This window comes from Perca fluviatilis, unplaced genomic scaffold (genome assembly GCF_010015445.1).
Source record: "Perca fluviatilis unplaced genomic scaffold, GENO_Pfluv_1.0 PFLUV_unplaced_scaf_18, whole genome shotgun sequence".
In the NCBI taxonomy this organism is placed as follows: domain Eukaryota; kingdom Metazoa; phylum Chordata; class Actinopteri; order Perciformes; family Percidae; genus Perca; species Perca fluviatilis.
In genome coordinates this window covers 57,015-79,315 of record NW_024375591.1, presented here as the reverse complement: position 1 = coordinate 79,315, position 22,301 = coordinate 57,015, and the positions used below count along the sequence as shown (strand labels likewise).

Below are 22,301 nucleotides of genomic sequence, written 5' to 3'. Positions count from 1 at the left end.
CACGAGAGGGTTGTTGAGGTACTTTTTGTGTGTAATGTTATATCGGTGTTGCGTGAATCGAGTTAAGAGAGTGTTGCCTGATTCGCCCACGTATTGGACGCAACATTTTGAGCATCTAATCAGATAAACGCAGTTCTTAGTCTGCACGTCCAAACCACTCTGTGTTCTGAACACCTCGTGGGTGGTCTGGTTCTGTACCGTCCTGTATGTCCTAAAGAAGCCGTCTAGTCGCCTAGTCTTAGGAGGGTTGAGGGGTCTGAGCTTAGATCTAACCAAAGAGTCCTGTAGGTTAGGGTTACGTCTGTAGGCCGCAATCAGTCTAAAACCTCTTAAAAAGTTCTCACCCCCCGAGGAAACAAAATTCCTTTTCAGTTTCTGTACAAATTTGACATTGGACTCCGAAAAAGTCACCACAACAGCCAGCACAGATTCTACAGAGATAGGTTTAACCACTTCAAATGTCCTGAGAGCTTGGCGTAACATTGTGGATGTATAACCTCTGTTGAGGAGGGAAGAGAACAGGATGTTGGTTGCTGCTTTAAAATCTTCCTGCCTCGTGCAAATCCTTTTGAATCTCAAAAGCTGAGACTTCACCAGACCTGCGGCGTATGTTTAGGATGATAGCTTGTTCTGTAGAGCAAGGGAATGGCTGTCCGTTTCCTTAAAGAAGACTTTAACGTCCAGTGTTTTGCGTATTGTTGAAATTTGGGCCTTTAAAGGTCGCGGGTATCCAAAAAGTCAATTTGGTCAGGACTGAGTGTGGCCGTGAGGGTGATGGAGTCACTGTGCGCATTTAGCTTGTCGAGAAACTGAAAGAACTCTGGCTCAGAGTGGTCCCACACGCCCCAGATATCGTCCAGATATCTATAATAATGCAAAGGTCGTAGCGGACAGGAGGCCAAAGCTCCTTGCTCCCATCGAGCCATGAACAGGTCGGCATAGGAGGGCGCAAAAGTCTTTCCCATTGCGGTGCCAGAAACCTGCAGAAAAAACTGGCCGTTAAATTCAAAGTCGTTTTTAGTCAGGTTGAGTTCCAGTAACTGTAAAAGTTCTTTGTCCGGTCTTTTAATGTCAGGGTACTTTAAAAAGGTTTCTCTGACCGCAGCAAGGCCTTCTGGGGTGGAAATGTTGGTGTAAAGCGAGGAGACATCTAGAGAAAAGAGAAAAGCCGAGGGGGGGATTTTTAAGGCTTTAATCTTCGTGACAAAGTCAAAAGTGTCCTTAATATAACTGTCATGTAACACTGAGAGAGGGTTGAGATAGTGGTCGATAAACTTGGCTGTCAGATAAGTCTCACTGTTACAGTCCGACACTATTGGACGTCCCGGAGGGATCTTATGGGGAACCGTCCACTTGTCACCAGCTTTATGTATTTTCGGTAATAGGTAGAACCTACGGGGCCTAGGCTGCGCATCACCCAACAGAAAGGTCTTTTGTTTGTGGTTGATAAACTTTTTCTCATAAAGAGAGTTGACGATTTTATTAACCAATGGGATGGTGTCTTGGTATATCGGACGGTCCAGTTTTTTGTAATAATGTGGGTCATTGAGTTGTCTAAGTCCTTCAAATAAGTAGTCAGTCCTGTCCATTATTACCACCGCACTGCCCTTATCCGCTGGCTTCAACACAACACCCCTATTGTTACTTAACTGTTCCAAAGCTCGTCTCTCAAAGCGGGAGAGGTTCGGTTTTGTCCAACCTACCTTGTGTTGCTTGTGGAACGTGTCCAGGTCGAGCTGAATCAGCTGTGTCACTTCTGGAGGGAGTAAGGGGAGAGCAGGTGACCAATTTGATTTAGGCATGAAAGGCAATTGGGAAGATTCAGGCTTATCTTGATAATAGACAGCCAATTTAAGATGCCTGTGGTAATCTTGCAGATCAATTCTGAGAGCATCCTTGACCTGTTTGTTGGTCTGATTTTGGATGGACGGGATGAATGTTAAACCCTTGTTCAGAAGATCGGTTTGAGCCGCAGTTAAGATGAACGACTTGGATAAGTTTATAACTGTTTTTAACCCCGAGACTGTGGAAGTGTTTATGGGGTTAAGGTGTTTAAAAACACCATCCAATGGTCAAACATGTGTTTGGCGGTGGACATAGTCCAGTGGACGTGGTCTTTGTCGGTGGAAAAGACAGACCTAGATAACTGGGGGATATGATCCTCGTTAACACAAGAAACTCATTGATACCCCCTCAAGTTCTGTTGCTCCTGGTGTGACAGGGAGCGGGAGAAGTTGAGGATTGGGATCAAGATGCGGGCTCGTGGGAAGGCGAGTTTACACGTTATAACCTTTTGATGTGTGGGATAGAGACTTTATCAGGATCCTGGCCCCTGTTGTTAATCCCAAATGAAAGGACCAAAACCTTTACGGCCGTAGAAACCGGTGCACTGGCTAATATAGCCTCGGCGTGTTTAAATGCGGCACCGGGATAACTTTCTATCTGGACCTGGTTCTGTGAGTAGGGAGGGAGGCGGCTTAAATTTGAGTCTCCCACCAAAAGCCAGGGCTTGTGTGCAGTCAGGGACCAGTCGTTCATCTTATCTGTGACATTAGGGTGTCTATGTGGAGAAAATACAGTTTGTATTACAGGTGTTGCAAATGAGAGCTTGCTCTGTGTTTTGGCCTGGTTCAGAGGCCCCAGGTTGTCCGAGGGCGACTTACCCCTCGTGGTGACAGCTCCCGAGGATGTGTGGGGTCTCCCCCACTCGAAGCTCCCCGTCTGAGGGAAGAAGTCTGAGAGGAGTTAGGCTTGGTGGATTACCAGCGGGTGCCGCTGGCACGCCCAGCTGATGTAGCAGGGGACCTGAGATCCTGAAGGCGGGCGCCGAACTGCTCCCTCAGCTTAGAGAGCTCAGGAAACTCGGTCTCCGGATCAAAGATTGGAGCAGGTCGGGAGGTTGGTGGGAGTCCCGGTGGAGGCGTGGGCGGGATCTCATTCGACAGGTTCAGGGCCTCTAGGGGGAGAGGGGGGGCTAGAAAAGGAGAAGAGGTAAGGGGGGGAGGAGAGAGGGAAAGGGAAGAAGAAGGGGAAAGGGGAGGTGGGTTAGGAGGGGCAGGGGAAGAGAGAGGAGGTGGGGGGTGAGGCGAAAGGGGCCCCCCCGTCTCAGCCCGTATCTCCGGCCCTGTCGTCTCCGTCGGTTGTGCCCGGTCAGTGGGGTCCTGGTGTACGTCAGCAGTAACCAGCAGCTGTCCTGCAGTTGATGCTGGTCCAGGGTCCGGTGGGCGTGTCCTGGGCAGGCGTTGAGGGCGTGGGGCAGCCATTGAGGGCGGGGCTTCCTGTCCGGCAGTCATGGCGTCATACCAGTTCTGTTGGAGGATTGTGCGGGGCTGTGCCGTCGTCTCCTCAGCCTCCATTAGGACCTCGATGACCCTATCCTGGGCCGCAGGGATGGACGAGCCACGTGGTTGTGTGGTAGGTCGAGTATTAGCCTGTATTTGGTTTTGTAAGGCTTCTATTATTTTAGCATACACGACGTCTACAGTGTCGGGCAGTAGCCTCCGCCCAAAGTGGCTACGTGCCCACGACGCGGCAATGTCAAAGTTCTGTTGCCAGGAGGACATGTCAAAGCGCAGTAGAAATTGCAGATTGCCTGCCAGCGTTCTATTGTAGTGACCACGCAAAATCTCAATGGTGTTTTGTTCCCAAACTGCTGCGTTGTCAGCGATCAGTTTCTTAGTGGGATCAATGGGGTCAGACGGTTTAATTACATCAGACAACATCTTGGTGATTTTAGTGATGGCCTTTGGAGCATCTTGTGCAGAAACATTGCGCAAGTGGTGCTCTGCCTTGATGAGTCTGTGAATGGTCCGATTTTTGACACTGAAGTCAGGGTCCGATGAACGCTGTGCGGCCTGGCGGGGCTGTTGTTGCCGGTTTTGGGCGTTGTTGTTCTGCTTTTGATTTTTTCTGCCGTAGTTATTATTATTTCTGTTGTTTTGGGGATTTTTTTGGGCATTTTTGTTGTTCTTATTGTTCACCCAATTGTTGTTTTTACGGTTATTCCCCTGTTTCTGCTGTTGTGAGCGCCCCTGCTTGGACCTAGAGCGTGAACGGGAAGCACTTTGTCCCTGTTTGCCACGGCTATTGTTGCTAGTCTGACGGTGGTTGTTGTTGTTGGTCTGTTGACCGCCACCGCCACTAGTAGCCGGGTGGGCGGCGTTATTTTGGCCGGGGCCGTGATCGGATGTACCGCCGTTGTCATAGGTCTGGAGCGGGGGGTTAAAACTAACGGGCCTAGTAGCGTCGGCATAGCTGGGCCTACTGTAGCTAACGCTAGGTGGCTGGGCCTGATAGCTAGCCTGGTTATCATAAGTATAGCTGTAGTGAGCGCCGTTAGCGGGCCTGCTAGTGGGTTGTGGATGGTAATTAGCTTGGTAGTTAGCATGGAGGCTAGGCTGATTAGCTACACTGTGGAGAGGTTCATTGCTAGCATGATAGCTGCCTGGTTCATAGTGGTCGTGAGAGGGCCAGTAACGGGCGGGAGGGACGCCGTAATCACGGCTAACTAGTCTGCCTCTGCGGTACCGTACCGTGCACCACTCCGGTTCGTCAGTCCAGTTGTCCTCCGGGTAGAAGCCGTAGCCGACCATGACGGTGTGTTGCTAAAATCCCCACTTGGCGAAGCCAGGAAAAAAGGACGTGAAAAATACACCGTACTGAATATAGATAAAGTAGACTGTAAAGTCCGTAGACGTGATGGTCAGTTGTCAAACTTTTATTCATAAAAAGTCACAGCGACGCGTTTCGATCAGAATAAATCTTCATCAGGCTGTTAAGACAACGAGAGTGATTGTATTTTTCCATAGCGGTGTCTGGAGTGAAAAGACATGCGAGTAGCACTCAGCACCTGGAGAGCTTCCTGTTTACGTCCAGCGTCAGTGTGGGGACCAATGAGAATCAAAGATAGTGAATGTTGCGTTCAAAGATGTTGGTTTTTAGAAAACTTCTGTGTTTTTATCATCTAGACTGCATTCTGATGGGCTGGAAATGTAAAAATGGAAGCTCTCGTCACGTGTCGGTCTATATATGTGTAATCACACTTTACACATATATACAGAAATGTACATAAGCATGAAAATACATTTTAAATACATTTTAAGCACATATGAAAACATTTTTAACGTGATTAACATGAAAAACATTTTTTAATCCTGTTGTGTTAAATTTTAGCGTTTTTAAACACACATGAAATGTATTTTAACAATGATTAATCATGAGAAACATTTTTTAATCATCTTGAACTGGTATTAGCTTGGAAAAGATGCCCCTAGGGGAAGAAAAGATGGGACCCAATAGATCATGATCGACCTTGCATTTTATAATCGAATAAATCAAAATGAAATAGTCATTATTTATTGCACTGGCACTTTATAGCTCAAGAGCCTTATTTATTACTAATAGCTTATAAGACACGATGGTGTTATTTATTGCGTTGTGTACTGTTATGACTGAGTTGTCTTTATTTATTATTGTTTTGTATTGTTAAAGTTTCTTGCGTTTTGCATTTTAGAGCTAAAGAGCATTATTTATTGCACTCTGCAATTTAATAACTCAATCGTGTCATGTATTGCACCATGCACTTTATGATCAAAAGATCTTTTCTGTGGAAAGTAAATGAACCCAAAAATGACAATAAATGGTACAGAAAAACCTCCCTGGATCTTGCACAAAGCACTTCATCCATCGCATAATGGGATGTGGAATTTGTCAGTTTTTGTGTCTCAAACACAGTGTTAACAAAAATGTCCTGAAAGAAAACAGTGTAAGGAAATCAAAGAGGGTCCACATGAATCCAAGCATAACCGTATATGTGACATAATTATATTCAGACTTACCTACTTATGGAAAATATATGACCATCACAAACATTATTATAAGTAAAATTGAACAGTATGGATTGTCTGTGTCAGTGTGTGACCTCAGTCAATGTAGCAACTACAGTGCCTCCGCAGGAGAAGGGAGGGGTAGTTTGACATCGGCTTGGTAGTGTCCCTGATGCAGCAGTCCATGCTGCTCAGCTCAAGTGCTGTCATTATTTTGTGCATGCAATGTTGCATATTCACGAAAGATGGCGCCAAAAGCGTCCTTTACAGTTCAAGAAGGGAAACAGAAAACGCCGTCCAGAGTAGGAGGGATATAATCCAGGGCCACTCTGGATCCAGTGGCAGCTGGTCAGGGTGTGAGGGGAGACCCCACGAAATTAAAGGAGCCCGCTGTCGAGGGTTTGTCAGTCCAGAGCTCTCACACGCGGTGTGTTAGATGTAAGTGGAGTTAAGAGAGACCAAATGGTCCATGTATGTATATAAAATGGTTATATTAAATGATTTTATCCCATCCATCCAGAAACAAGAGCCAGGGGGTATTGTGTTGAACGCCAGCAGACACGTGACAGTCCTAGCAAAGGGCGTGCGGAACTCAAAAAGTCCTAATACGTCCAGTCATGTCAGTCTATACATAGTTTGAATAAATGCACAAAAATAGGGCATGTATACAGGACGGAAACACAGCCAAGCCAATTGAATCGGAGACAGGGATGGCGCGCCAGATCCAAAAATGGGAAAGGAGGGAAGGCTCCCCAGAGAGGGGCGGGAGGGCCCCAGGGAAGCGAACCCGGCCAGGGTACGGGCTGGATAGGGAAGAAAAAAAGAAAGTCTCGCCGCCATGGGCGGCGAGGCTTAAATGCACAAACCACTGGCCAGGAACAAGACCCCAGGGGCCCCCCCGCACCCTCCAGGCAGGGAACCCCCCAGCAAAAAATGCGTTAAAGGCTGCACAAACCTGTGTGCCGAAGGGGACTCAAGAGGAGAGGCAGGAGCAAGGACGAGACAAAGGTTATGGTTAGGTTAGGGGTCCAGGGGTAAGGGTAGGTTTAGGCAAGAGTTAAAGGGAGAGGGGAATGGGAGGGTAAAAGGTGGGAGAGGTTGGGGTTAGGCACACACATAGGGAGAGGTTATGATCAGGGGTGGGGTAGGGGTAGAGACAGGACAAAGGTTATGGTTAGGGTAGGGGTCAAGGGTGAGGTTAGAATTAGGGGTTAGGGTTAGGGTTAGGGGTTAGGGTTAGGGGTTAGGGTTAGGGGTTAGGGTTAGGGTTAGGGGTAGGGTTTTGCCATACACAATGAATGGGAAAAGTCGATATTCCAACATTCCAAGACTTTTTTTCATCTATTAGACAGGAATGTGGAATTTTGGAATTGCGCAATTCCAACTTTCCCTTCCAAGATTCCAACTTTTGAATTCAAAATGTGGAATCTTGGAATCAGTTCAATAATTGACCATTGGGGTCACCATCATACAATTTTTAACCAGATTCCACATTTCACATTCCACATTCCATAATTCTACATTCCATATATATTACACTCAGTCCATTTTTATATATATTACCATTGTTAAATGTCAAATATACAAGATTCAACAATCTACATTCCACATTCCATATAAATTGCACTCAGTCCATTTTTCCATATATTACCATTGTTAAATGTCAAATATTCACCAGATGTGTTAAATATGTGTTTAATAACTCAGAAGTCTCAAAATTGACCCACTTTACCAGTGCGACCCCAGCATTCAGCCGCAATGGGTCCTAAGTCTCTATCCCATTGTTTTGCCCCAAATTGGTCCCGAGAAGACGGCAGGCCAATGGGCTATTGCTGGCAAGGTGCAAATTTGGAACTTTTGAAGCGTTGGTCTTAGAGCCACGTGCAAGGCATCGACGTAAAGGGCCCGACGCGCTGAGCCGGGGGGTCATCAAACCAATGCTCCACCACCTTCCTGTCCCGAGCTATGGGGCGCCAAATGTTGAGGTTTTTCATGAAATTGAAGGCCATATCAATTGAACGGAAGGAGCCTGGTGTGTGCTAGATACACAGTTGGAAAGATCTCAGAGAGCTCTATCACATAGGTCAGGTTTTGACATCATAGAGTGGTGGGCTTTTGATCTTTTTTTCCCTGAGACGTACATCAAAAAGAGAGACGTTGTCAGAGTCGCCCCGAGACGCTGTCAAACATATGTCAGCGCCGTACAGCTACTGCCTTCTTTGGGACCAAAGTTGCTCAGGAGCGACGAAACGCACGTATTCTCGTTGCTCTCAAAGTCCTGAGTACAGCGGCCTTACAATGAGCTTTCTGCGTCGCATCGTTGCGGAGAAATGTGGGCTCAAACCCATGAAATTGCTAATGTACAAGGTGGAAATTTGGAATTATGGAATGATAATCTGGAAGCAATTGATGATGTCACAGTTAGGGTTGGGTCAGGGTTAGGACCACCCAAATTTGGTCAAGGGTACAGTTCAGGCAGCTGAACAACATATGTGAAGCAGAGGTGGAAAAATCACTTTTGAAAATTTCATCAAAAATGGCTTCAGAACACAAAAAGGCCATTTAAGCACATTGGGAAATCAATGCGGGGGAAGGGAGAAATTCCAACTTTTGAAGCGTGGGTCGTAGAGCCACAAGCAAGGCATGGGCGGAAAGGGCCCGGCGAGCCGAGCAGGGGGAGCTTTGATTTAAAGCTCCACCCCCTTCCTGTCCAAAGTTAGGAGGGCCCAAAATAAATCCAAATTTTAATTTAATTGCCTTCCAGATGTTGACCTTTTGATGTTTTGGCATCACATTTGGGGCCCTTCCTTTGGGGCCACACATTCAAAAAAATTACCAAGTCATACGGTGGATACCGGCTCCGATTCAAAGCAAGTTCCAAGTCTCTAGCACCTTGCACTGCCGAATACCAGCCAAAAAGACACTATAAAGGGATAGGCCAAAATTGGGAATCTGACCTTTTGACCTTTGCATTTAAAGGTTGATTACTCAGGAACGCAAGGGGCTAGGGACACGGGCCCAACTGTTCCGAACAGCCCTCGGGGAGCCTTACAACATATGTCAGAACCAGGACCGTAGCACCTTTTTTTAGGGTCGAGCTCCAATCTGATCCCCAACAATACAGGCTGAAGAAAAAGGGTAGATTCTAAGGGGATTTGTCTTGGGAGGGTCAAACACGCTATCTCGCTCATTTTAAGTCGTAGGGCCTCGATCCAGACATCGCCGGAAAGGTCTCGCCGAGCCGGAGTCGGCCATCTTGGATCCAACGCTCTACTCCTTTGCAGTCAGGAGCTAGGGGGCGTTAAAGGTTCAATTCCGCTACCTTTTCAAGGGTCATAAATCACAGACCAAAGCACTCAGAGATGTGGGAGGGGCACCATTGGAAAGCTTTCAAAAAGTTCTATCACATATGTCTCCCCCCAGCAGGTGGCGCCCTTCTGGGGCCAACTCCGCAACGCAATGGTTTACAGGCGCGGTCTCGGCATTGTCCCGTAGCCCTCGTTCTGCCCATCGCAACGGTGCCATGCGGGTCACTCTAAGTCAAAGGCTTTAAAAATAATGGGGGCCTAAAGTCATTCCAGATTTCCATCTAATTGACTTCCAGATTTTGCTCCTTCATAAATGACCTTTGGCCTCACTTTTGGGGCCCTTCCTTTGGGGCCACACGTTCAAAAAAATTACCAAGTCATACGGTGGATACCGGCTCCGATTCAAAGCAAGTTCCAAGTCTCTAGCACCTTGCACTGCCGAATACCAGCCAAAAAGACACTATAAAGGGATAGGCCAAAATTGGGAATCTGACCTTTTGACCTTTGCCTATAAAGGTGGATTACTCAGGAACGCAAGGGGCTAGGGACACGGGCCCAACTGTTCCGAACAGCCCTCGGGGAGCCTTACAACATATGTCAGAACCAGGACCGTAGCACCTTTTTTTAGGGTCGAGCTCCAATCTGATCCCCAACAATACAGGCTGCAGAAAAAGTGTAGATTCTAAGGGGATTTGTCTTGGGAGGGTCAAACACGCTATCTCGCTCATTTTAAGTCGTAGGGCCTCGATCCAGACATCGCCGGAAAGGTCTCGCCGAGCCGGAGTCGGCCATCTTGGATCCAACGCTCTACTCATTTGCAGTCAGGAGCTAGGGGGCGTTAAAGGTTCAATTCCGCTACCTTTTCAAGGGTCATAAATCACAGACCAAAGCACTCAGAGATGTGGGAGGGGCACCATTGGAAAGCTTTCAAAAAGTTCTATCACATATGTCTCCCCCCAGCAGGTGGCGCCCTTCTGGGGCCAACTCCGCAACGCAATGGGTTACAGGCGCGGTCTCGGCATTGTCCCGTAGCCCTCGTTCTGCCCATCGCAACGGTGCCATGCGGGTCACTCTAAGTCAAAGGCTTCAAAAATAATGGGGGCCTAAAGTCATTCCAGATTTCCATCTAATTGACTTCCAGATTTTGCTCCTTCATAAATGACCTTTGGCCTCACTTTTGGGGCCCTTCCTTTGGGGCCACACGTTCCAAAAAATTACCAAGTCATACGGTGGATACCGGCTCCGATTCAAAGCAAGTTCCAAGTCTCTAGCACCTTGCACTGCCGAATACCAGCCAAAAAGACACTATAAAGGGATAGGCCAAAATTGGGAATCTGACCTTTTGACCTTTGCCTATAAAGGTGGATTACTCAGGAACGCAAGGGGCTAGGGACACGGGCCCAACTGTTCCGAACAGCCCTCGGGGAGCCTTACAACATATGTCAGAACCAGGACCGTAGCACCTTTTTTTAGGGTCGAGCTCCAATCTGATCCCCAACAATACAGGCTGCAGAAAAAGTGTAGATTCTAAGGGGATTTGTCTTGGGAGGGTCAAACACGCTATCTCGCTCATTTTAAGTCGTGGCGGCGCCTCGATCCAGACATCGACGGAAAGGTCTCGCCGAGCCGGAGTCGGCCATCTTGGATCCAACGCTCTACTCCTTTGCAGTCAGGAGCTAGGGGGCGTTAAAGGTTCAATTCCGCTACCTTTTCAAGGGTCATAAATCACAGACCAAAGCACTCAGAGATGTGGGAGGGGCACCATTGGAAAGCTTTCAAAAAGTTCTATCACATATGTCTCCCCCCAGCAGGTGGCGCCCTTCTGGGGCCAACTCCGCAACGCAATGGGTTACAGGCGCGGTCTCGGCATTGTCCCGTAGCCCTCGTTCTGCCCATCGCAACGGTGCCATGCGGGTCACTCTAAGTCAAAGGGTTCAAAAATAATGGGGGCCTAAAGTCATTCCAGATTTCCATCTAATTGACTTCCAGATTTTGCTCCTTCATAAATGACCTTTGGCCTCACTTTTGGGGCCCTTCCTTTGGGGCCACAGGGTCAAAAAAATTACCAAGTCATACGGTGGATACCGGCTCCGATTCAAAGCAAGGTCCAAGTCTCTAGCACCTTGCACTGCCGAATACCAGCCAAAAAGACACTATAAAGGGATAGGCCAAAATTGGGAATCTGACCTTTTGACCTTTGCATTTAAAGGTGGATTACTCAGGAACGCAAGGGGCTAGGGACACGGGCCCAACTGTTCCGAACAGCCCTCGGGGAGCCTTACAACATATGTCAGAACCAGGACCGTAGCACCTTTTTTTAGGGTCGAGCTCCAATCTTATCCCCAACAATACAGGCTGAAGAAAAAGTGTAGATTCTAAGGGGATTTGTCTTGGGAGGGTCAAACACGCTATCTCGCTCATTTTAAGTCGTAGGGCCTCGATCCAGACATCGCCGGAAAGGTCTCGCCGAGCCGGAGTCGGCCATCTTGGATCCAACGCTCTACTCCTTTGCAGTCAGGAGCTAGGGGGCGTTGAAGGTTCAATTCCGCTACCTTTTCAAGGGTCATAAATCACAGACCAAAGCACTCAGAGATGTGGGAGGGGCACCATTGGAAAGCTTTCAAAAAGTTCTATCACATATGTCTCCCCCCAGCAGGTGGCGCCCTTCTGGGGCCATCTCCGCAACGCAAGGGGTTACAGGCGCGGTCTCGGCATTGTCCCGTAGCCCTCGTTCTGCCCATCGCAACGGTGCCATGCGGGTCACTCTAAGTCAAAGGCTTCAAAAATAATGGGGGCCTAAAGGAATAATCTGGAATGTTTGCAATGGGTCATATTTCAAAGACCCTTAAAGGTATCAGGCTGATTCTTACAGGGAATGAAAGCCTAGAGAATGCTGAATCCAAGGAATGGTGCTAGGTCACTCTAGGTACATGTGCTGATGAGTTATAAGGCTTTCAAGTGCTTCCAAATTTTCATCTATTTCAGGGCTCATAGATGAAAATCTGGAATGTTTTCAATGGGTCATATTTCAAAGACCCTTCGAGGTATCAGGCTGCTTCTTACAGGGAATGAAAGCCTAGAGAATGCTGAATCCAAGGAATGGTGCTAGGTCACTCTAGGTACATGTGCTGATGAGTTATAAGGCTTTCAAGTGCTTCCAAATTTTCATCTATTTCAGGGCTCATAGATGAAAATCTGGAATGTTTTCAATGGGTCATATTTCAAAGACCCTTTAAGGTATCAGGCTGATTCTAACAAGACATGAAAGCCTGGAGACTGCTGAATCCAACAAGGGGTGCAGGGTCACTCTAGGTACATGTGTTGATGAGTTATAAGGCTTGCAAGTGCTTCCAAATTTGCCGAATACGAGCCAAAAAGATATTGTGAACTTTAAAAATAAATCGTTTTATAGCACTGTGTGCTTTTAATTGTGTCTGCTAGCATGCTAGCGCTGGCGTTAACGCATTAGCATGCATTGCGCTAGCATTAGCATGCATTAGTGTTCATAAATGAAAGTAAGAAGTACTGTACTTCCACATTTCAATATATTGTACTTCCACATTTCAATATATTGTATGATGCAGACACATAGATTAAAATGTGAACTTCCTTTGTCAGAAGGAAGTAATAGGAATTAGGAAATTCATTAGCAGAAGAAGCAGACACATGGTGAGTAAGCTTGAATGTGGTATTCAGGTGTCTATTGTACAAAATGTGTTGAAAATGGATTGTCTTTGCCTTATTTCATCGTCTAACATCACAATGTTATGTTTTTCAGTGCTTTTATGCACTTGTGAACTTTAAAAAAAATCGTTTTATAGCATTGTGTGCTTTTAATTGTGTCTGCTAGCATGCTAGCGCTGGCGTTAGCATTAGCATGCATTAGCGCTAGCATTAGCATGCATTAGTGTTCATAAATGAAAGTAAGAAGTACTGTACTTCCACATTTCAATATATTGTACTTCCACATTTCAATATATTGTATGATGCAGCCACATAGATTAAAATGTGAACTTCCTTTGTCAGAAGGAAGTAATAGGAATTAGGAAATTCATTAGCAGAAGAAGCAGACACATGGTGAGTAAGCTTGAATGTGGTATTCAGGTGTCTATTGTACAAAATGTGTTGAAAATGGATTGTATTTGCCTTATTTCATCGTCTAACATCACAATGTTATGTTTTTCAGTGCTTTTATGCACTTGTGAACTTTAAAAAAAATCGTTTTATAGCATTGTGTGCTTTTATCATATCTGCTAGCATGCTAGCGTTAGCTTTAGCATGCTAGCAGCGCTATAGCATGCTAACACATTGAAATCATAAGTATTCTGAAAGCTCAGCAGAGTTTCTTTGCCAATACCTCAACACTGGGTCTCAGGTAAAGGAGTGATGTTAATTTTATGGGTGCTGAAACCCAGCAGCCAAACACCAAACCTGTGGCTAGCACTATGATGCATAGATGTCATGCTAGCTAGCATAGATGTCATCTTAGACCTAGCTACTTCCTGTGTTTTTTTTCTTTTTATGACATGGATCTAAATGTGGAATGTCAATTGGACATTCTACTTCCTGTACACACAGGAAGTAGCTAGCGCTAGTGACATAGATGTAAATATGGAATATTAAGAAATTACAATCTGTCATATATATATTAGTAATTGGAATACCTAGCGCTAGCTACTTCCTGTGTAACAGGAAGTTGAACATTTTATGACATAGATGTAAATGTGGAATATTTCCAAATTCCAATCTGTCTTATATATTATTAATCGGAATACCTAGCGTTAGCTACTTCCTGTGTAACACGACATAGTCATGACATGACATAGATGTAAATGTGGAATATTTAAAAATTCAAATTTGTCATATATATTAGCTGCCGTTAATGTATATATATATATATATATATTAAATCTCCCAGCATGACAGTTGGAGAAAATGGACAGCGGGACCAGAATGACTGTTATGGAGCTGTGTGAGGTGGATGACGTGGCCACGGGTTTGGTTTTGGACCCTCTGCTTGGTTTCAGCACCCATAAAATGAACATTGCTCCTTTACCTGAGACCCAGCTTTGGGATATTCTTAAAGAAACTCTGCTGAGCTTTCAGCATACGCAGGATTTTAACAAGACATTCAATGCACTGACCGCTGGGGAATATTTTAATGCTGTGGGAAGCCATCATCAGGAACTGCTGAGGCAACAGGTCTATTGCTACCTCAGTGCCTTCCTTTTGGACAGTGGTGTCAAGATAGAGTCCACTGATAGATACTCTTGTGAGACAAACGGAGCGAAGGTAACCTCAACAAAGCACTGGTTTCCAGGACAGCGTATTGAGGTCATGCTGGGCTGCATAGCAGAGTTTAGTCCTGCCGACAGTGCTGTGCTGAAGGCTGGAGTCAATGACTTCAGCGTGATGTATTCCTTGCGCAGAAAATGCGATCAGCTCTGGCTCGGGCCTGCACGTTTCATAAACCACGACTGCAACCCAAACGCCAAATACGTTGCTTGCAAGTTTGTTGCTTATGTTGACGTAATTAGACCCATCTCACCTGGCGAGGAGATCACCTGCTGTTATGGTCCAAACTTTTTTGGGGACGAAAATGAAGCGTGTGAATGCTGCACCTGTGAGAGGAATGGAGAAGGTCACTTTAAACAAAGAAGGAAGCTACCTCATTGTGAGGAAAAAAGGCTGAGACCAAGAAGTGAGGCTGGCACAGTGCACATACAAAAATTCACTCACACTATTGAAATAAATAAGAGTGGTAAAAGTACAGAAGCTGAAAAAGAACATTTTGTGCAAGAACTTCCACATTCTCATCTATTTTAGTGCTCATAAATGAAAATCTGGAATTTTTGCATTGGGTCATATTTCAAAGATTGTTTAAGGTATCAGGCTGATTCTAATAGTCAGTTTTCCAATTTTTTACATTAACATTGTGAACACTTGTCTTTCTTAAACCCATCTAAATGCACAGGTGGCAGTGCTGTGACTGAAAACGTTGTCAAGATGGTAAGTAGAAATCAATATAGAGTGTACTTTTTGATAGTTAGCTGAGAATGGCAGAGTCTTAATTTGGTGTTCTATCTGCAGTCCACAAAGGTTTGCGGAGTCTGCCATGCGAGCTTCTCTAACCTGAAGCAACACCTTACTGTATCGCACACTATACCTAATAAGGAGGAATTTAAGCTCCTCATGAAGTATGGAAATGGACGGTAAGAATAATTCTAATAAGTTTCTCACATTCATGCAAAGATATCCTGTTATGTTACCGGCTTGGACTTCCTGGACTCACTTATTTTTCTTTTCCTATCGCAGAACTACAAAACGTTTAGACTGCAGCCTGTGTGGAAAAAAAGATCTTGTCCGGCTGGACAAGCATCTACAAGAGGCGCATGACATGTTTTCAAAAGAGGTAAGTGTATTTAATTGGTTTTAATTTGGCAAAAAACACATGTGCAAGATCTGTTGTAAATGTAATGTTTTTGCCCTCTTAAGTTTGTCTAATATTAGAATTTGTCTGTTAATAGGATCGAGAACCCATCTTAAAACAGTCAAAAAGGGCAGCAATTATTAAAGAACTTGCAGAACTTCGGAGCTCTGAGCCAGATAAGCCAATGATTTCCGCCTTGGACATGGGTATTACCCAGGAAAATGGTACTTTTAAGTTGTTTTAATATTATGTAGGTTGTTATGGCTTTTCTGTACCAACCAGAAATGTTGTGACATAAACAGAAATTTGGAAGTACAAGGTTTTAATTTAACATTTAAATCACTTAAATTTCATTACAGAGGATGAAATGCCAAGCTTTGAAGTGCAAATGTCAGAAGACGAGGAAGATTTGGATGCCCAAGAACCCGGGCCCTCTTCTGCTTTCATGGGGGTTACTGGCGGTCAGCAACTTTCTCCTACACCTAACCGTGGGTCCGACGACTCCGCCTCTTCCAGTTTGGAGACCAGCATAAGGGTTACTGCCGGTGAGGAACTTTGTCCCACACCTGTCCCTGGGCCCGCCGACTCCGCCTCTTCCAGTTTGGAGACCGGCGTTAGCGATACTGCCGGTCATCTCACACCTGTCCCTTGGCCCCACGACCCCCCCTCTACCAGTGCGGAGACCAGCGTTAGCGATACTGCCAGTCATCTCACACCTGTCCCTGGGCCCCACAGCTCCAGCACTTTACGTGGCCCTACTGCTGGTCAGGTGCTGCTTTCCACCCCTCTTCGTGGGTCCCCCAAGTCTGTTTCAAGTTGCCAAGGCTGCAAGGACTTCTCTGTCAGGTTGCTGCAACTGGAAAAAAAAGTGGAGACATTAATGGGAGGACATACCCCGACACGCAGACCATTTAAACTAACGCTGTCTGCACAAAAAGGAGAGCATGTCAACAAGGTGACAAAGGGGGATCATTTATTTGGTAAGTTTTCCTTTCTTTTTAAGTTAAGATTTTGTGGAGAGAGGATAGAGACATTTCCAGTTAGCTAATTCTTTCCCTTTTCACGTTTGTTTCTTGGGGTTGTCAAACTAATATTAAATGTTTTTTAACTGCAGACAGGATTCTGAAAGATTTCCAGAAGTTTAGGCTGGGCTCTAGATCCGGAAAGAAAGACGCGGAAAATGCTCGTCAGTCAGCGAGCCATGGTCTGCGTTTCTGCATGTATATGGCTTCTGGACTACCTACAAGTGCTATTGCTGACGACCTAAAGTTCCTGACACAAATCGACAAATTGCGGGGGTAAGTATTTTGCATCTGATATTTTTCTTGGCCTAAAAATTTTAAACAAGCACAAAGTACTATCAAATACAAAACAAATGTTTCTCTTATCTATTAATTCCAAATTTTAATCTATGGTGTTTTGAAATAGATGAGAATTGGGAAGAGGGAGCATGGAATGTGGTAGAACTGGGAGTCAGATTCTGTCACTTGTAACTCCTTACCTTTCCCCACAGTTTTACAGTGTACCTGTCCAACAAAGGCTACGCCCCAACAACAATCAAAAATATGCTCAACAATATCATCTTGTTTCTCCGCCACGTGGAAAACACATTTCAAAAGGCCAGCAAGCTCAGCAAGAAGCACTTTCAAACACTGCATTATGAGCTGAAAAGGATCGTGGCAGATGTCCACAAAAAATTAGTGGTCCATCGCCAAAAGGTGTTACGCGTAAAGACAGGTAAATGTTTTCAATTTCTTTCATTCTGGTATTGTTTACTTTCTCAAAATGAAATCATATAGTCATCTAAATCAAGTCAAACTGTTTTCGCAGACAATCAGCTTAGCGCTATGAATGAAAACCAATTCATGATTACCGCCAGGCGACGTATTCCGCAACTGATTGGTAAGTAGACTTCATTATTGACATTGTATTCCATCTTCTTCAATAGATTGCATTCTTAACTGTATTTTTCTGTCTATATCTTGCAATGTTTTATAGAAAGCGTACCTTGCCATGAGGGGGAGGAGCACTCGATTCTGATGGGATACATCATGGGCTACCTGGCCATGCTGAGTGGACACAGATCCATTGCCATCAACAACTTGACCAAGCAGCAGGTCATCAACTGCGAGAGTTGGAAGAATGGCAAGCACTTCCAAGTTCTGGTTAGTATTTATTTATGGGTGGTGGGTCCAAGCAATGAACATTTCAATGGTGAAATTAACATTAGTGTCTTTGTTGAAGTCAGCATTTCATAGTCCCATGAGCCACACATACAAGCCACCAGTGAATCGTTCTGATCTTTAAAGTCCACCTCTCCACAGAAATACACTAATGTTCTGCATTTTATATCCTAAGGTTGATGACCACAAAACTGTGGCCGCTTTTGGACAAGCGGCATTTGCCCTAAACAAGGAGGAGTATAGCTGGCTTGAATCTTTGGCAAAAGGTTCTTGCTGTGAGCCAGGCAAGAAGGGAAAGTACATCTTCCATTCAGCGCTTGGCAAGCAGGTCCAGAAGCCTGGAAACCTCCTCAATCTGGCTTGGGGGGATGCCGGCATGCAGGGAAGCATCACTTTTAACCAGATCCGGAGCAGCGTCTCCACTCAAGTAAGAACTTAATATAAGTTGGATTCTGGCCATAGAATCTAACTGTGGAAGTAGGAATCCTCAATTTTGGGAGCGTTGATTAAGCCTTTTTAGACACAGTAGCTCAAAGGACTGTTTTCATTTCAAACTTTTGTAAAAACTTCTTTCTTCGGGTTTCCAGGCCAGCCAACACCTCACCGAAAAGGAGCGTAAAGAGGTGGCAAAATCCATGTGTCATGACCCCACCACGGCAGATAGATTTTATGTTGCTCTGCCAGACAAAGAGGCCGCATTCAACACCAGAAACCTCCGGCTGAAAGCACTGATGAGCGCTGTGGATCATGATGAAGATGAAGATGAAGATGAGGATAAGGATAAGGAAGGGGAAGAGGAAGCAGGCAGCACAAGTTCCAGTGAAGAAGAACCCCCTTATGATGACCGCACGGAGTCAGATTCTGCTCCCTCTGAGGAGGAGATGGCAGAATGGAGAGAACGGAAGAAAATGACTCAGAAAACCTCCAAAAGAAAATTGTTCCTTGGGGATCAGCAAACTGGATTAAATACGACCAAGAAGTGTAAGATAGTGGTTAAAAAACTTGGGACTCCAATTGCGAAGTTTTACATGAGTAAAGCCACTGTCTCCAAGCCTCTGGAAGCAGCCCCTGTAGAGCTGGCTCCAGGGCCTGCGCCAGCACCCCCCAAAAGACTGGAGGAAACCCCAGCAGCCGAAGAAGGCCCGGCAGCGGAAGAAGGCCCGGCAGCGGAAGAAGGCCCGGCAGCGGAAGAAGGCCCGGCAGCGGAAGAAGGCCCGGCAGCAAAATAAGGCCCAGGAACTGAGGTTTTTTTAGTAAGAGTGGTGAGTTCAAAGAAACTACTTCTTTTGTTTACACTTTAAAAAATTCTTTCGCTGGAACTTTTTTTTGTTTTCTCTCTTTTTGGGAAGGCATGGTGATTTTTGTTTGGTGGACAATTTAATTTTTTACACTAACAATACTTTGGATTTAATGCATAATTAATGGCACTTTATTTTTAAGGCTTGGTGATATTTTTTTGGAGGAAAATTTATTTAATTTTTTCCACTAACGATACTTTGGATTTTATGCATAATTAATGGCACTTTATTTTTAAGGCTTGGTGATATTTGTTTGGTGGACAATTTATTTAATTTTTTTCACTAACGATATTTTTGAATTATTGCTGAATTTTTAGTTTTTATGGCACGTCATTTTTGTGCACGGGTTCAGGTTTTATTGCTGAATTTTTACTTTTTACAGCAATTTATTCTTTTGCACAGGTTCATTTTTTGTGGATAAATAAATCTTCATAAATGTTCATTTTTGTCTCTGCCTCTTGCTTTGGGTTTTGATAAGTACTCCATATTAGACTACACACACTAACGCACTAAATATTATTATTTCACCTGTTCATATTTTAAATAATGTTTGAGGTATCAGACTGATTCTAACAGGAAATGGAAGCCTGGAGATTGCTGAATCCGACGAATGGTGCAGGATCACTCTAGGTACATGTGCTGATGAGTTATAAGGCTTTCAAGTGCTTCCAAATTTTCATCTATTTCAGGGCTCATAGATGAAAATCTGGAATGTTTTCAATGGGTCATATTTCAAAGACCCTTCAAGTTATCAGGCTGATTCTTACAGGGAATGAAAGCCTAGAGAATGCTGAATCCAACGAATGGTGCTAGGTCACTCTAGGTACATGTGCTGATGAGTTATAAGGCTTTCAAGTGCTTCCAAATTTTCATCTATTTCAGGGCTCATAGATGAAAATCTGGAATGTTTTAAAGGGTCATAATTTCACAAGACCCTTCAAGTTATCAGGCTGATTCTTACAGGGAATGAAAGCCTAGAGAATGCTGAATCCAAGGAATGGTGCTAGGTCAATCTAGGTACATGTGCTGGTGAGTTATAAGGCTTTCAAGTGCTTCCAAATTTTCATCTATTTCAGGGCTCATAGATGAAAATCTGGAATGTTTTCAATGGGTCATATTTCAAAGACCCTTCGAGGTATCAGGCTGATTCTTACAGGGAATGAAAGCCTAGAGAATGCTGAATCCAAGGAATGGTGCTAGGTCACTCTAGGTACATGTGCTGATGAGTTATAAGGCTTTCAAGTGCTTCCAAATTTTCATCTATTTCAGGGCTCATAGATGAAAATCTGGAATGTTTTCAATGGGTCATATTTCAAAGACCCTTCAAGTTATCAGGCTGATTCTTACAGGGAATGAAAGCCTAGAGAATGCTGAATCCAAGGAATGGTGCAGGGTCACTCTAGGTACATGTGCTGATGAGTTATAAGGCTTTCAAGTGCTTCCAAATTTTCATCTATTTCAGGGCTCATAGATGAAAATCTGGAATGTTTTCAATGGGTCATATTTCAAAGACCCTTCCAGTTATCAGGCTGATTCTAACAGGAAATGAAAGCCTGGAGATTGCTGAATCCAACTAATGGTGCAGGGTCACTCTAGGTACATGTGCTGATGAGTTATAAGGCTTTCAAGTGCTTCCAAATTTTCATCTATTTCAGGGCTCATAGATGAAAATCTGGAATGTTTTCAATGGGTCATATTTCAAAGACCCTTCAAGTTATCAGGCTGATTCTTACAGGGAATGAAAGCCTAGAGAATGCTGAATCCAACGAATGGTGCTAGGTCACTCTAGGTACATGTGCTGATGAGTTATAAGGCTTTCAAGTGCTTCCAAATTTTCATCTATTTCAGGGCTCATAGGTGAAAATCTGGAATGTTTTCAATGGGTCATATTTCAAAGACCCTTCAAGATATCAGGCTGATTCTTACAGGGAATGAAAGCCTAGAGAATGCTGAATACAACTAATGGTGCAGGGTCACTCTAGGTACATCTGCTGATGTGCTACCTTTTTAAGGGTCATAAATCATGGACCAAAGCACTCAGAGATGTGGGAGTGGCACCAATGGAAAGCTTTCAAAGAGTTCTATCACATATGTCTCCCCCCAGCAGGTGGCGCCCTTCTGGGGCCAACACCGCAACGCAAGGGGTTACAGGCGCGGTCTCGGCATTGTCCCGTAGCCCTCGTTCTGCCCATCGCAACGGTGCCATGCGGGTCACTCTAAGTCAAAGGCTTCAAAAATAATGGGGGCCTAAAGGAATAATCTGGAATGTTTTCAATGGGTCAAATTTCAAAGACCCTTCAAGTTATCAGGCTGATTCTTACAGGGAATGAAAGCCTAGAGAATGCTGAATCCAACGAATGGTGCTAGGTCACTCTAGGTACATGTGCTGATGAGTTATAAGGCTTTCAAGTGCTTCCAAATTTTCATCTATTTCAGGGCTCATAGATGAAAATCTGGAATGTTTTCAATGGGTCATATTTCAAAGACCCTTCAAGTTATCAGGCTGATTCTTACAGGGAATGAAAGCCTAGAGAATGCTGAATCCAACGAATGGTGCTAGGTCACTCTAGGTACATGTGCTGATGAGTTATAAGGCTTTCAATTGCTTCCAAATTTTCATCTATTTCAGGGCTCATAGATGAAAATCTGGAATGGTTTCAATGGGTCATATTTCAACGACCCTTCAAGTTATCAGGCTGATTCTTACAGGGAATAAAAGCCTAGAGAATGCTGAATCCAAGGAATGGTGCAGGGTCACTCTAGGTACATGTGCTGATGAGTTATAAGGCTTTCAAGTGCTTCCAAATTTTCATCTATTTCAGGGCTCATAGATGAAAATCTGGAATGTTTTCAATGGGTCATATTTCAAAGACCCTTCAAGTTATCAGGCTGATTCTAACAGGAAATGAAAGCCTGGAAATTGCTGAATCCAACTAATGGTGCAGGGTCACTCTATGTACATCTGCTGATGTGCTACCTATTTAAGGGTCATAATTCATGGACCAAAGCACTCAGATATGTGGGAGTGGCACCTATAGAAAGCTTTCAAAGAGTTCTATCACATATGTCTCCCCCTAGCAGGTGGCGCCCTTCTGGGGCCAACTCTGCAACGCAAAGGGTTACAGGCCTGTTCTCAGCTTGGTCCCGTAGCCCTCGTTCTGCCCATCGCAACGGTGCCATGCGGGTCACTCTAGGTACATGTACTGATGAGTTATGATAGTCCTTCCAGATTCCAGATTCCAGATTTTTTCATTGGG

At 44.8% G+C, this 22,301-nt stretch overlaps 2 protein-coding genes across 2 annotated transcripts; both read left to right on the top strand.

The window, feature by feature from the left end:
* The first annotated feature begins 14,023 nt into the window (after window positions 1–14,023).
* On the top strand, window positions 14,024–14,981 carry LOC120555083 (histone-lysine N-methyltransferase KMT5C-like). The gene has a single exon (XM_039793862.1). It carries the CDS (start codon window positions 14,069–14,071, stop codon window positions 14,957–14,959), a length of 891 nt encoding a protein of 296 aa, XP_039649796.1. The 5' UTR covers window positions 14,024–14,068; the 3' UTR covers window positions 14,960–14,981.
* A 21-nt stretch (window positions 14,982–15,002) lies between these two features.
* LOC120555084 lies at window positions 15,003–17,920 on the top strand. The gene is made up of 10 exons (XM_039793863.1): window positions 15,003–15,142; window positions 15,224–15,345; window positions 15,449–15,545; window positions 15,661–15,787; window positions 15,923–16,543; window positions 16,678–16,861; window positions 17,077–17,300; window positions 17,394–17,465; window positions 17,562–17,728; window positions 17,888–17,920. The coding sequence occupies exons 1-10, from the start codon at window positions 15,140–15,142 to the stop codon at window positions 17,918–17,920; spliced, it is 1,650 nt and encodes a 549-aa protein (XP_039649797.1). The 5' UTR covers window positions 15,003–15,139.
* The last annotated feature ends 4,381 nt before the right edge of the window (window positions 17,921–22,301 follow it).